The sequence below is a fragment of the Ciconia boyciana genome, chromosome 15 (genome assembly GCF_034638445.1).
Source record: "Ciconia boyciana chromosome 15, ASM3463844v1, whole genome shotgun sequence".
NCBI lineage: Eukaryota > Metazoa > Chordata > Aves > Ciconiiformes > Ciconiidae > Ciconia > Ciconia boyciana.
Window position 1 is genome coordinate 3,797,129 of NC_132948.1, and position 14,994 is coordinate 3,812,122.

The following is a 14,994-nucleotide window of genomic DNA, read 5'->3' on the forward strand; positions in this document are numbered from 1 at the left end:
TCTTTCAGCTCCTGGTCCAAAATAGCCTTGATTCACCAAAACGAATGGCTTGGTACTGCACCCAGTTTGTCCTGGCCTCCAAAGTGAGCTTGGGGAGAATTACATTACAAATCAATTAACAGGGTATTAATTTTGTTGGAAACCGACAGAAAGATAAAATTGACAGACTTGACAGATTTGTATTTGATTGTGTGATTATTTTTTAAGCAATCAGCAGATCATTCAGAGCCTGTGTAAGAGCACTTAAAATCCAAAATAATACTATTTTACAGAGAACATATGCACATAAGAATGAAAATATTTCCAGGATGCTTATATAAAGTTGCAGAAGTAGTAACATAATGAAGCATCTGAGATGAGGATATAGCTATGTAATTAATGAATGCATATGCACAAAGGACAGAGATGAGATTGCATATGCAACCTTAACATTGATTTCCTGACTTGAATACTTTTCAAATGACCTTAACTTTCTTGCAAGAGCTCTGAGGAAAGCATTAGTAGTATTTTGAGTGTTAAAGATGTGTAATGCTCCTTTTCCACCTTAGAAAGTCTAAGGTACACAAAGGAACTGTCTTGTGGCATTTACAGTTGAGCAGCTTCTGTTAACCAGTTAAGTAGGAACTGAAGCAAGTGCTAGGTTTTCCTTTCACTGCCAAGTTAGTGATACACACGAGCATACAACCTTCTTTCGGGGTACACAAGCTCAGTGGTAAAATGCAGTGCAGAGCATGCTGTGCACATGCAGAGTGTGAGCTTTATCAGATGTTAATTCCTAGAGATACAATCTCTTTTCTTCCCCCTTTTTTGAGAGTTGGGGACAGGAGGAACAGAAGATACATCTTGGAGTCAACTACTACCACACGTATCCCACTTAGCTGTTGAGCTTGGATCTGCTGAACAGTCAAGCGGGAAACACATTCCCTTGCACTTTCCTACCCTGTCACTCTCCTAACAGCTTTTCACACATAGGCAGACAAAGCTTGAAGGTTTCAGTGCAAAAATCTGACAAATCCCCCCTCTCCCCGCCCCAACAACTAAGCTCAAGGTTTAGAAGTTGGCTAGCTGGAGGGTTAGAACAGAAGCACTTCGTAGCTTTAGTCACAGTGGTTGCTGTTCTTGCTCCTTCTGTCCATCTCTGTCAACGTGAAGGACAGCGCTAAGTGCCAGTCTCCTCCTCCTGTATGCTCTCCTACCTGACACCCAGGCTCGCCCATTTCTTAAACCAGAGCTCTAGTTTAGCCTTAAAGGAACATTTGACATACACAAACCTCAAAACCACGTCCCCGAATGTATGCTGAGCTTGGGCATCTCGCTGCATATTATCTTGCTATACTGCAGCAAGAAGGAACGCAAACATCAATTTGCCTGTTCATTTTTTTTTGTTGAGAAACAGTCATGGATTTATTTATCTAATGTGCCTGCGCCAAATGACATTAGTTTCCATCTAATCTCATCAATTGAAAAATGACTGGTTCCCTTCTCTAAGCCACAGTTAGTGTCAATTATCATACACTAAGTGGGTTGTTTATTATAAGATTTAAACTGAAGCTGAATTTTATGTCTTTAATCTTTTTTCTTTAATATTAAAGAATTTTTAAAAAATAAGTCTTACTAATTTGGTGATTTGCTTTTCAGCTCATGAGAGGCCAATTACTTTACAATAAAGTTATGGTAATTGAAAAAATATTAACATTAATCAAGTGGTCTTGACTGTGCTTCTGAGACTGAAAAGCTTGGACTGTCAACAGACCCTCCTTCACACAGGCTGTGAGCCACTTTCTTCTCACAGAGAATCTCCCTCCAAAAGAATTTCTTCCCTAAAGCTTTCAGAAGAAAGGCCATCATTTGAAAAACACCCATAGTTTTAAAGTTGCCAATAAATGCACATTTAACACCAAGTAAAGGCTACTGTCACTCATTATCCTACCCTATATCTCTGCTGATATTCCAACACATATTTACAACACACAATATCCAAGACAATATTCCAACAACATGGATTGCATCCTCACCTAGGCTGTGCTTGTTCTGCCCCCTTAAGGACAGGAACATCCCACTTGCCCCAAAATGATTTGTAACAGTGCAAATGAGGTAACAAAATAAAAGTACCTCCTCCTCTTCTTGAGACTCGGTCAGTGGGCCATTCCGTGTCTCTTGGAAAAGGATTTTCTTCATTTTCCGGTACTGAAGGTTATCCAATTCACGTACTGCATCTTTTGTCCTTTGTATGAGGTCTATTAGTACCCTTGGTGGTCGGTCTCGGCGAACAAAATCATGCTAAATTAAAGGAAATGAAACACATGGTTTCAGACATGACACTAGTATGTTTGATGTAGAAACAGGGACACAGTGACTTTTTTTAAGAGATACCTGAAATGACAGTTCATATTCAGTAATTGGTCTGTTCACATTCAATAAATAGTAATACCCACTATGAAAGACTCCAAACACACTCAGCACTGACTGTACTCATCACTACATCAAATAACCAAACTGATCATGCTACGCTCTATGAGTTTTGAGGCGTAGCCTGCAAAACATTTTGTTCAAAAGTCAGAAGATCTGCTTAAGCACAGAACTCAATTAAATGTAGAGTACAGAGAAGTGAGGCAAAAATCACTTGGCTACTTGAAACTCGTGTGCATGTGTACGCACATGCACAGGCACATCAGTAGCAGGCAACGCTGGGTAGTGGATGGAGAGGTGTGAGCCCTGGCTGACCCTTCACAAGCTCTTTTTAGCCCCAACTCCCTGATTCACTTTTCTGGCTGAAGTGAAACAGCTTGGACCAGGGTCAGGTTTTCTGAGCTCTCCAGGCGACACAGCTAATTCCTGAGCTCATACGCATGAAGCGTACAAGGTACAAGACAGTGCCACTTCAAACCTTACAAAGGCACAGGACTTCCGAATGAACAAAATGCATAAAGGACAAAGAAGAATCAGTCCTCATTATGCAAGACTACCTGCCTCAGCCACATGCAAAGGTTTATCCTGCATCTATCCTGATTCATACATAAAACCAGTAAGACGACTGCAAGGTTTATTTATACTTAAAGCATTTGTAGTCAGAGTTAAAGTAAAATCAGTTTTTTACTAACTCCTGCTAAGGATGTACTAGAAGCACAGATTTTAAGTGCAGACTTAACAATAAATTCTTCAATGGAATTTAAGCACCTGAGTAAAAGCTTTTCTCCGATTTATCAGCTATGTTCTCCTGAACTGTACAACTGGCAGTAGAGTATGAAAGCCTTGCAGCTTTCCCATTTAACCTTTGACTAAGGTAGATAGTCCGAATATACCCTTGCCAAAATTCTACGTGGGATCACTACAGTTGGGTATTTTGCTTTAATATGTATCACGGGAGATGGCCTGAAGGCACACACATCATCTGCACATTTCTAGAAACATTAACAACGAAAGAGAGGAATGGAAAAAAAGTTGTTCTCTATCCTGCAATGCAAATGCCACAATGGCCTTTTGTTAAGAGAACCTCAACAGAGGGACCCTACCTGCAAATAAATTCTCAGGAGGGTCATGTCTGCCCGCTTGGCCTCAAAGCTCTTTCCACATCTGGTGAACTCAGGGTCCCACAGGACAGGGAAAAGCATCTCTACCCTAGATGTGTTGCCATCCCTCAAGTTCAAGAGCTAATACATCCAACTGTAACTGGAGTAACCCATACATGAAAGCCAGTCCTCCTTAAAACAGGAGTCTTGCATATAAAAAAATTGAAAGGATGAGCTGATCTTCTTTTAATGATTTGTAAATAAACATGGAAAGTATCATGCCACAGGCTTATTTCTTGTTTTTAACTGAATTCAAACTGTTGTGCATTTGAGTTTTGCTAATGAGGACAGGTCGTCATTTCAGTATCAATTTTTTGCTAGTAGTGAAGGTGTTTATTTTTTAATTTTAGCTAAAAGTTCTAATCATTTAACACAGAAGCAAAATAAATAATTTCTGTTCCTCAACACAGATAACCACCATTTATTTCTCTGTAAACAGTAACAATCTGCAGCTTATCTATGATTAGGAAAAGGGTAACCATTTTTATCTCATTGTAGATAATTTTTAGGAAGCAGTAATGTATGTGGAACAATGATCCTGAACTTAAATCCATCCTATATGTTTAGTGTCTACTTGTTTATGCATATTCTTTAAAAGTGCAAATACTAATTTCACTGCAAATTCATGTGCTTCATATTCAAGCACTACTCAAATATTAGAATGAGACCACATGAAAACTGCAGGGCAGATGCACAAAAGTGAAAACCAAACCAAAAGGCTCTTGCATAATCAGAATAGAATTCTGACTGCTTACTTGGATTATCTAACTGTATAAATTACCTATAAAAGATGTACGCACCCCTCTGCTAGGTACTGTGCAACACTAAGAAACCATGGCTGAAAGGACTTAATTTGTACACTTTCTCCAAACTGCAAGAAAAAAAAGCCAACTCAGAGGGGGTAAGAGCTTAGTCTAAAGGCAGGTAGAGAGCTGGCTGGAAGAGTGGCTGACAGAACTCAAGTCTCCTGGGAATGCCATGCAAGCTGAGAAAAATAGGGGAAAAGTTTTAAAACAAATTTCATAATTGCTTTTAATTTTAAAAGTGAAAAATATTACTGAGTTTTTGGTTGTTTGTTGTTTTGTTTCTTTTTTTTCAAATTTCAACTGCATTTTAATATCACTACAGTAATTTGGCTATTTTCATCTGGGATAGTGAATTGAAACCAAAATAATTCTCAAACATCTCATTTAAAATTCAGTTCCCTTTAAGAAAATGCGGCCACAAAAATTTGCCCTGTCCTTGTTTACTGTACACAAGTGAAAAAGCCTCAAAAGACAAAAAGATCTTCAATCTTATAATCTAACAAGCTTTAGGGAGAGCTACTGCAGGAGGGAACATCTAGGGTACTGTTCTGACAGCCTAAAACCAAATAAAAAGACTGAATATACATGATTTAAGAATAAGATCTCAGCTCCAATTGTTTGCACAGACTCCAACCTAAGGTACTCGTGCAATCTTATCCTTCAATGAACTTACACTATTCCTAGAGAGCAGAAAGGCTGCCAATCCACATGAATGAATCATTCTGAAACCCACAACATAAACCTATTAGCTGGTCAAAGGACTGTCAGGGTGCTGCAAGCAGAACCAGAGAACAAAACGCCGGTTATGTGCCACAGCACAAATGTATCATGGGAGGGGGGGAATATATACCCAGTGCTGAAAAGAGAGTACAACAAGCTCGTTCATCAGCCTTTACCTGGAGAGTGAAGGCATGAAGGTTAAATATTCTATATGGTCCAGGCTTAAAGCAAGGACAGAAGCGAGCACAAAGCTAGCTGTTCAGTAAAGAGCGCAGGCTTTCGATTTCTCTCTTCAAGAACCAAGAGGCTCAGAAACATCCATGAGAATGCATTTTACTGAGCTGAAAGAGCAACAAGAGAAGCTATAAAACAAAGGCTGAATGGTGGCCTTAGAACAAAAATCAGCATGAAAAGGCTGTCAGGTAGACGCAGGGCAGCAATCTAACCTACTGTGGAAATTAAGCAAAACACTCAATGGAGCTAACAATTCCAATGAAAAACTGAGTCCTCTTTACCTGGTGTGGAACAGCAGCATGCCATGCAGTTCTCACCAGCAGCTATGTATGGCAACCAGAGGAATAGCAGGGCCACTAATCAATTTTAAGGAAATACTTAAAAGAAAAAAAAAGCCTGATGGAAAAGGGGCTGGACAGCATTTCACACATCCCTACCTTCTAACAGAAGGCTGCTCCTGAATTTCCCGAACACAAAGCCCTTGGAGTTATAAGCAGTTCCTATACTTCTCAGGTAAACTGAAACCCAATGACTTAAACTGGAACTGATTTATGATTCCCTGACAAAACTTTGACAAACTCTGGGCACATCACTCCCAGCACAGGTTCCCCTCCTACATGCTCTTGGCAATTATGAACCTGTACAAGGCACTTTCCAAAACGATACAGTTGTTTCCAAAACAAGTTCTAATTAATTGGGTTCAGTATAGAAACTATTAAAGGGATATAAACAACTTTTGGTTTTGGTGGTTTGATTAGGGGAAGAAGTTAACCTAGGCCTATCCTATTAGTGCTACTTTTAACAGCTAAGTATGATGCATGAATATCGAAAAGAAGCAAACACATTACAAGTTGTTAATGAATCAAGAGGAATTGCTCAAAACCTGTCTAGGACAAAGAAATGATTGGAAAATGGAGATCAGAAACACAGAAATACAACATGGCATGACTAGAGAGAGAAGTTGAAAAAATGTGATGTCTGGAAATACACAATTAAAAAAATAGATGCAGAGTATGTTTGGTAAGTAATAATATGAGGAGGGGTTTACAGTTGGCACTAATCAATATATGTGTCAGGACTTCCGCACCAGACAGCAGTCAAAAGAACACAGCATCAAAACCTCCTTTTGTAACACCACAGAGCAAAGTAGAGCCAGCCTTTCCCAGCTCCCACATAACCACACCTAGAGTAACAGGTCATGATACGTCTATTAGTGCCAGAAATGCCCGTCTAGCCAGAGGAACTTCAGATAAAACAAAACCAAACCAAACCAAAAAGTGGATCAGAAAGGCCCAAATGAATGATTTAAAGGAACAAAGCAAAACTAAGAGCTGAACTGAGATCAGGCAGAAAGATCATGAAAAGATACATATTCAAAAGGTATGAACAGATAAAGAATTAATCATGCCCGCAATAGCATTACTAGAGAAAATAAAAGTCAAGATAACCTTCCTGAACTTCATCTGCATCTGTCAAAAAAAAAAGACAAGACAGGACCGTTCAGAGCACCCCACACAGAACAATCCTGCTCTGGCCAGGAGATAAACATAGGTCATCCAGTCTCTTTTCATCTCTAATACCCACGTTCCTTTAAATAATCAGCCACTATCTGTAAATCTTTATTAAGAGCTCAATCCTCTGATCACGTGGAGTATAATTCTCAAAGTACTACCAGCTCTGCAAAAGATTTGTTATTGCCTATATATATTATGAAGACTGGTTTGGTCTACATTTTGAGTAGCAATTAAAATGGCTTTTTAGATTTTCTCTCACTTCCACAGAGAAAGCCTGTAGCAAATTACAAGCCTTAAATCTTACTGAAATTGCATATAAGCTTAGTAGCAAGTATTGCCTGTTACAGAACAGAAAAATAACATTTTTTCTTACTGGAGAAGGCAAGCAGAAAAAAAAAAAGGAGCATCAGCAGGTTAACAGCTACATTACTTTGCACAAAACCGCATAACTGCTCCAAAAAGGTCTTTGCTTTCACACAAGCTGCACCAAGTTATAGTTTCCCCACTCCCTCTGCCCCTATTTAGAGGGCACAAGGTTGCCTCCAGTTTCCTCCCTCATTACTGTCTGCTCTTTCAGAGACCACATAGTGCAGCATGGTCACAACTCAGGGCATCCTACTGACAGCACAGTAAGCAGAGAGGCTGGTGAAAATTCCTTCTTCAAAGCAGTAGGAAACATGGTCCTAAGTCCTACCTACACGGAAAACTATTGGTTGGAATTCACTTCTGCAGCACAGATTTAACTAACCCAGCTCTGGACCTCTTTGTCCTTGATAATACTTTCAGTTAAAGTATGTACAGCATTGTCTTAAAAAAAAAAATTAGTAAAAAAATCAAAATGAGTATTAAATCCTTCTGTCCCCCTCCTGCTGACAGGTCCTTCCTTCAGCTAAAGAACCCGTTACTCACACTACTATTCCATGAGGCTTGCAAGTTCTCTAACACAAATGTAACATCTGCAGACCTCTGGGCTTTAAGAGGAGCAGGGTGCCGGGCTGCTCCCCCAAATAACTCCTCACTCTACAGTATAACTGTTTTACCACACGGCCTACCTCTACTTTTCTCCAGTAGTTCGATTCTTGAGCATCATGTTATAAAAAGAATTGTGCCTGACATAACAGGCAAAGTCAGGAAACAAAGTTAAACAGCCTAAAATAGTCCAGCCTAAAATACTCTTCAGAAGACCCCAAAACTCTATTGATTCAGACGAGAGCAAAACCAACAATTTTTTTTTGAAAGAACAAATATTTGTTCACCATCATTGAACAAATGATCAATTATTTTCATCAATTATTTTGGTAGGCAAACAGATTTTTCCCAAATTTCTCAAAAAGATTTGAAAAATTACCCGTAACAGATCTGTTGATGATGGCCTTTCCTGAGGTATTTTCTGTAAGCAGTAATCAACAAATCCCCTAAAGGAGTCTGACCTGTAAATCAGAAAAAAAAAGTTCTAAATGAAAAAGAAGCTTAGGATCTGGAATATACACAAACTTATTCGCACAAAGCAAAAGAAAAACCTTGACTAATGTGTTCTTAAGTTCCAGGGTAGAGAAATTAACTGGACTTTTTCAAATCCTGAGTAAGTTGGTCCTACCAGTTCTTCCAACAGTTAGAGACTGTTGAAACAAACATGGACACACAATTATCCCCCAACCACAAGCTCAAAAGCAAGCAAGAACTATGTGTACCAGTCACTATTTTCAATTTTACTTCAACTACTTAAAAATAGATGACAATGAAATTATTGGTAACTCCAGAAACGCACTCGTTAAGTTAGCTGATGAAATGGCTCTCTGCTCTCTAGAAGCTTCCCACCATTTGTAACACTGACTCAGTAAAGCACCGTGATACCATGCTTAGTTCAACAAAACTTTAGGCCGTATATGAGCTTGTATCACAACTGAAAAGAAGAAAACTGATCTTCTAGGTGCCACTGAACTCAAATGCAGCATAAAAGGCACCTTGCTTACACCCTGTGTTCTCAAAGCCACAGAGAGCAAACAGGTCACTATAAACAAACTGCTTGCAATCAAGAATACTGATTCTTATACCGTATTCACAAGTTGTCTCTACTCTGCATTGCAAATTCTGCACAGAAAAACATGGGTATCAGTGTGCACATACAAGACCAAGTTCTCTGAATCTTGAAAAATGGACAAAACAGAGACGATGAAATAAGGAAACTGAGTGTTTTAGATAAAATGATCAGCAATGAAACAATTACGCTACTTAAATGCCTGGCAATATAGCTGGGGGAACTTCACACCTCTCCAGGAGCTGTTGTTTCAAGCCATCTGCAGACTCTGCCAAGGATCACTTGATAGCTACATTCCACTCTTGGGTACAGAGAATAGGAAATGGGGCAACCCCTTTACTCCCACAGAATAACAAAGCATTCTTGTATCAAAGTTCAGATTCTGGAACAAGCCTGTAACACGGGGAGTATTTACTGGCCACAGAGCTCTGATGACTTTTGAAGTCACTCACGGAAAAGAAGTCTAATTACCTCTATATTCTGTGTACCTCTCCCCTCCCTTTCTCCACATTTCAGCTGTACTACAATGCTAACAGAATTCTTCTGTCAGGGATCTTTTGCTGGAGCTGGAAACTTTGCTGAGCTACGGCTGGCTTAATATATCCAAGAATATTTTAATTCCTACAGCATCTACAGCCCCATAATTAACACCTCCATACATTTAGATCGTAGAACGGCCAAAATGACAGAAGGTCAAAATTGAGCCTGGCTACACAGGAGCATTATTTGAGAATGCAGTCAAATCACTACACTGCAACAAACACTTTTCTTGTCAGACTTTAACCATGCACAGTGTCTCAGAGCATTTTCAGGAAAACAAACAAACAGAAAATCTGGTAACAGCTCTCTTACCATTCATTTGACTGTAACATAGGGGAATCATTCTGGGCTATGTGATATAAGGCACTCATTGCATTCATGTTGAAAAGTGGAGGCTTCCTTTCAGCTAGAAAGAGAAGAGAAAGGTGTGATAAGGCAGTCTGGAAAGAAAAGGAGAAAGATATGGAAGTATGAGCAAGGGTATCACTGCTAAATCAATAGCTCATTACTGTCGTCATCACATTTAAGCTAATTATTTTAATATCCTAGGTTAGATGAGGACAACCACTCAAGGAAAGCTGTTATTCACTTGAAGAGGGAATGACGACATCCAAAGAGAACAGGATGCAAATTATAAGGAAAAGTTTCCAGTAAGTTTTACTTTAACTGCAACATTTCACACCTGACCTGCTACAGTAAAATCAGCAGAAGCTGACTAAAACAGAGCTTAGACATACAGCATGTCAGGGCTAGGAAATTTATGTATCAAGCCCTACAGATCTTTGATGCGCTGCTGTAGCACCTATGTTGAGGGAGAAGAGTGGCTGCCTGTTTCATTTGTCATTGGCAGTCACCTGAAGGTGGGACAGTTGCCAAATTCACTTGCCAGATGTGTCGTTAACTCTCCCTAACTAAAATTCTTCCTAGTCCTTGCACCAAGGACACCTACCTACCAGCCCCTGACCTTTCAGGAGTGCAGCAGATCTCACACAGAAACTGAGAAAGGCTAGTTTTCACCACCATCTAAGGGCAGTCATGCCAATCAGCACATGGTGCCAGGATTTTTAAGTTCATGTCAGGTCAGAGCAATCCCTTGTCCTTGACATGCAACATGCATGCAAACCACTGCATTTTCTTTTCTTTAAACACTACTTACTTTCAACTACACAAGAAATAAAGACATCAGCATTCAAAGAAAGCCAACTGGTGCTCAGCAAGATATTTCCTCCCACTGCTACCTGACCCCATGTTCAGATACGGAATCATGCAAAGGCAAAGCTCAAAGTTTTTTTAAAAAAAAAAGTTTAATACTTTTTCAAATACTTATTCAAAAGGGTAATATTAAAAAAAGCAAACCCATCAACTATGTAAAATGGCTTTGAGGTTCTTGACTGAAAAGCTCCATAGAAATTCTAGTATTAAGACTCAGTGCCTATGCAGGGTAGGGTAGCATAATATCTATTCTACCACTGTGATTTACTCCTGAGAGGCTGTAACTAGTCTAAACTCCAGATGAAAAAAAATCAGTGGCCATGCAGAAGAACAGAAGCCTAGAACTTCTGATTTTTGCTTTCTTTATATCAAAATATAGACTGTGTCAGCAAGGCATTAGCGCTGATACATGAAATACAACACTAGAAGTTACTAGTCATTTACACCATTACTGTCCCTATATTGGGGTCAACATTTCTTCCCATTCTGTACGTCCCCCTTTTTGTTATCTCATATATATTTCTGCTGAATAAACATATTTATAAAGAAGATTTTCAGTGAACTTGCCCTCACAGTAAGTTCTTGATGCACTGCTGTTAAGTATAATCCATATCAAGAGTATCTTTGAAAATAATCTACTCAGCACATGCAATGTCAATATTCAAACTTAAAGTGCACACATCTGCTCTGTATACCTGCTATCACATCTACATCTGCTTCGACCTGTGTGGATGCGTATCATTTGCCCTTTGCAGTGCAAACCCTTTTCTTCTCATGTAAATAACCTGTCCACGTTGATTCCTGTCACAAACTTTCAGCTGAGATAGAAGATTTTTGTTTCAGAGAGTGGAAGTAAGAAGAATTGAAAATTAAATGTAGGTCCCTTCTGACACAGAATTCTTAGGACACCAGTTCCCTCGACATAATAGCTGGAACAACTTTCTCAAAACCCAGCTTGAAATATACAGACTAGAAACCATAGTTTCTTCCCATACAAGACTAGAATTCTCTAGTTATTAAGGGAATAACTGAGCAGACCAGATTAACATTAAAGCACAGCAGCATTAGTGGCTTCCTCTTGATTTGCCAGTGAGTAAAAAGATTTAACTCAACTGTCAGTGCTTTCCAAGTCAGGCTTTTTAAAGAAAACAAAACCACAAAACTTATGAGGAATAAGAATCTTCCATTTTTTCAGGACTTCCTAATAAATATTGCAGACAGTATTCATCTCAGCTGCCAAGTATTTACTCACCTAACTCAATACACGTGATCCCAAGAGACCAGACATCCACCTTTCCATCATACTGTCCCTCGTCCATAGCAAGGATCACCTCTGGTGCCATCCTACCAACCACAGTGCAAAACATGCGGGTTAGGGGACACAAATTGTGACTCCCAGCACATAGCTTAAAAAGAGATGGCTTCATTATCTTCAGCAGCACAGCGGATCAGAACTTAAAGAGTTCTTTAAGAGTTCATGGAGCTGAGTAAAGCCATGCTGAAATGAAACAATGCTTGTCTGCACCAGCAACTCTTCCAAGAGGCAGTTTAAGAAAGGAGAGTAAATAAGAGGCCAACCTGATCATCTTGCTGTTAGCGCAACATGCTGGCATATGGGAGACCCACACCAATCTCAAAGGCATTGTCTCAGCAGGCAGACAGCAAGGGTTGAGAGAGTCCTAAAGGCATCACTTTCACTCTCACCAGAGATGGTGGGTTTTCCATTGGCACACCAGGAGAATTTTCTAGCAGACATATACAGCCTGTGAGTGTAGCTATGAAAGGAACAGGGAAATCCAGACAGTGGGGAAATACGGTGGTCCAGGATAAAGGGATGAGTGGCAGGGGGGGAAGAAGCAGCGGGCCCAGCCTGCAAAAATTCAGCCTCTTAACTTTTGTTCTTCAAAGATGAAGCAGGCTTCCTGCCAAATAGACATGTTCAGAGGTTGGGCGATAGGTGACCTCCCATCAGTGCCTGGGGCGTCTGCCACAAAATAAGTGGAGCATAAAGCTATGCTGGTCCACTACGTTAGGAATGCCAAGCAACTCAAGTGCCCCTTAAGCAAGTTCCTTCAAAACAGAATTTAAGCAGCTGTGTGACTTGCAGTCTGCATGGCCAGAATAACAGGATTCCTTTTTCCCATGTGGTTGTCTTAGTTCTATTACCTATGGCAAGTGTTAATAATTTTTAAGCCAATGGCACTGCAACAGTCGAAACACTAACTGGTGCCATTTCAAAGTGCTGCACAGCCTACCGCTCGCTACTTATGGGCGCTGAGAAAGAACACATTTCCTGAAGAGCTGGACACAGGGATTTTAAGAAAACTGCTTGGTTAATAAAGTTTTTATGACAGATATTATTTTCAGATTGTGAAATGCTGGAAATGGAAGAGAGCAGTCTTATAAAGGACTGAAGCATCACAGGCTTTACTCACCAGTAAGGCGTTCCCACAAAAGAATTGGCAGGGGAGACTATAGATGCAGACCCAAAATCAGCTAGTTTCACTTGACCTGGTTCTGTTAGAAGAATATTTCCAGCTTTAATATCCCTTTAAAAGTAAAAAAGAAAAGCATAGTTCTGGTTACAGTAGAATAACTTTTCAAAATTTACAAACACACAGAAGTCCACTAACTTTTTCTCAATTAAACATTCATAAAAACCTGAGAATAATTGAAGTCTAGTATTACAGAAAGCTAGAGAAATCAGATACATGTCTTTTTAGGAATGGAAACCTGGCTGTGCCCAAAAAGGGCAGGGGGTGAGGGAAGAGAAGAGATGAGCCATGGTTGCAAGACTGAGGCCCTAAACTGAGATCCAGGAGACATGTACCCTAATACCCTGCTGTGACACCTCAAATGATACCAGACACGTTATTTTCATCTTTCAAATGCCCTAGGCTCCCTTATCTGATCCTTCTACAACTCTCAGATAATTCATACATTTAAGAGATCAACGATAATGACACTACTGAAATACAAAAGGCACAAGATATATTCAACACCTTCGGCACCCTAAGTTTCTCAATTCCAGCAGTAAGTGGGATAATTTCAAATTAACTGCCCATGAAATGCTGAGAAAGGTTAACTCAATTTGCATATCTTCCAAGATACTTGGCAATGACCTTATTCAAAGTTTGAGACAGACCTGTCAGTTATATCCGAAATATGTTTTTCTTCTACCCACCTGACATAAAAGAAGGAGGATTGCTTTAAGAAATTCAGGTCTACTTACACATTGCCAGCTGAAAATCACAATATAGTGGAAGTTCCTTAAAACCCTGATACAGCATTTCGGTAACAAAGGGCACACTAGGTATGCCACAGATGCCTTTACATTGGCAAAGCTATTTGCTTTTGCAAAACCAGACCCTCAACATAAATGGAATACGTGTAAGGGATCCCTGTCAGCCACGCTGTATACACCATACAGTCTGGAACGTCTCTTTGCCATCTTTTCAAAAAATATCATGTATCTTTATACAAAAAATGCATCAAGAAAAATATCAGCTTTTCTTATCTGGTGTTCAACTCTAAGTCTTTAAACACCAAAGCCACTTATCAGTAGTAGTAGACCTCCAACACAAACAAGTTACTGTGTATTGCCGAACACTCTCATACTCTGACCCTGTGAAAACCGAGGTAATTAGATAAATGGGAGGGGAGACAAAGCTATCTTATTTGCTGCAGAGGAAGAGCATACACTGAGTTATCGTACAACAGTTGAAGCGTAACAATTTGTGCATCAAGTACAAATCCAGTATCACTGTAGTCCCAGCAAACAGGCAAGCTGAAAGATCCTTTAAATTTAGCATGATACAAACACTGGTGAGATGCCTTTGTCTCCAAAGGGCAGCACACAGGATAGGCAAAGCTAGGATAAAGACAGCCACAGAGATAGGAATTTACTTATAGTATTTCAACAGCAGAGCTGGAGTAAGAAGCTCTATTCCCCCATTCCCAGGACAGTAGCACTTCAAAACTAGTATTATGGAATTTTTTCACACACACGTGCTACTCAGAAACATATCCTGACATGTCTTCATGTTTTGGGTCTATGCCTCTGTCACTTCTCCTGGAGGACAAGTGCTAAAGATGTCTTGTGTGTGCAAGAATGAAAACCTCAAAAGCACAAAAGAGACAGCAGAGGCTGTCCACTTTGCTATCATCTCCACTGCTATCTTCACTGTACAACAATCAACAACGGACTCAGCGGCCACGTTGGGTATCAGCAAACATATCTGCTAACTTAGGTTTGCCTTGTACCTGCAATTAAACAGAAAATAATCTCATCCTTTGCCATCCCATAGCGTGACATTGGAACTAACGTAGCAGAGATGCTCAGGAGGCAAGATTAGAGACTT

General features: G+C 39.8%; 1 protein-coding gene across 6 annotated transcripts in view; it reads right to left on the reverse strand.

Moving 5' to 3' along the window:
* Window positions 1-14,994, reverse strand: part of TAOK3 (TAO kinase 3) — a 97,887-nt gene that overhangs the window by 27,989 nt on the left and 54,904 nt on the right. For all 6 annotated transcript variants that reach the window (XM_072879840.1, XM_072879837.1, XM_072879838.1 and 3 more), the window contains 5 exons: window positions 13,069-13,182; window positions 11,886-11,977; window positions 9,734-9,827; window positions 8,192-8,273; window positions 2,113-2,280 (listed from right to left, as the gene is read on the reverse strand). In XM_072879840.1, coding sequence (XP_072735941.1) covers window positions 2,113-2,280; window positions 8,192-8,273; window positions 9,734-9,827; window positions 11,886-11,977; window positions 13,069-13,182 — 550 coding nt within the window. The remainder of the gene's footprint in view (window positions 1-2,112; window positions 2,281-8,191; window positions 8,274-9,733; window positions 9,828-11,885; window positions 11,978-13,068; window positions 13,183-14,994) is intronic.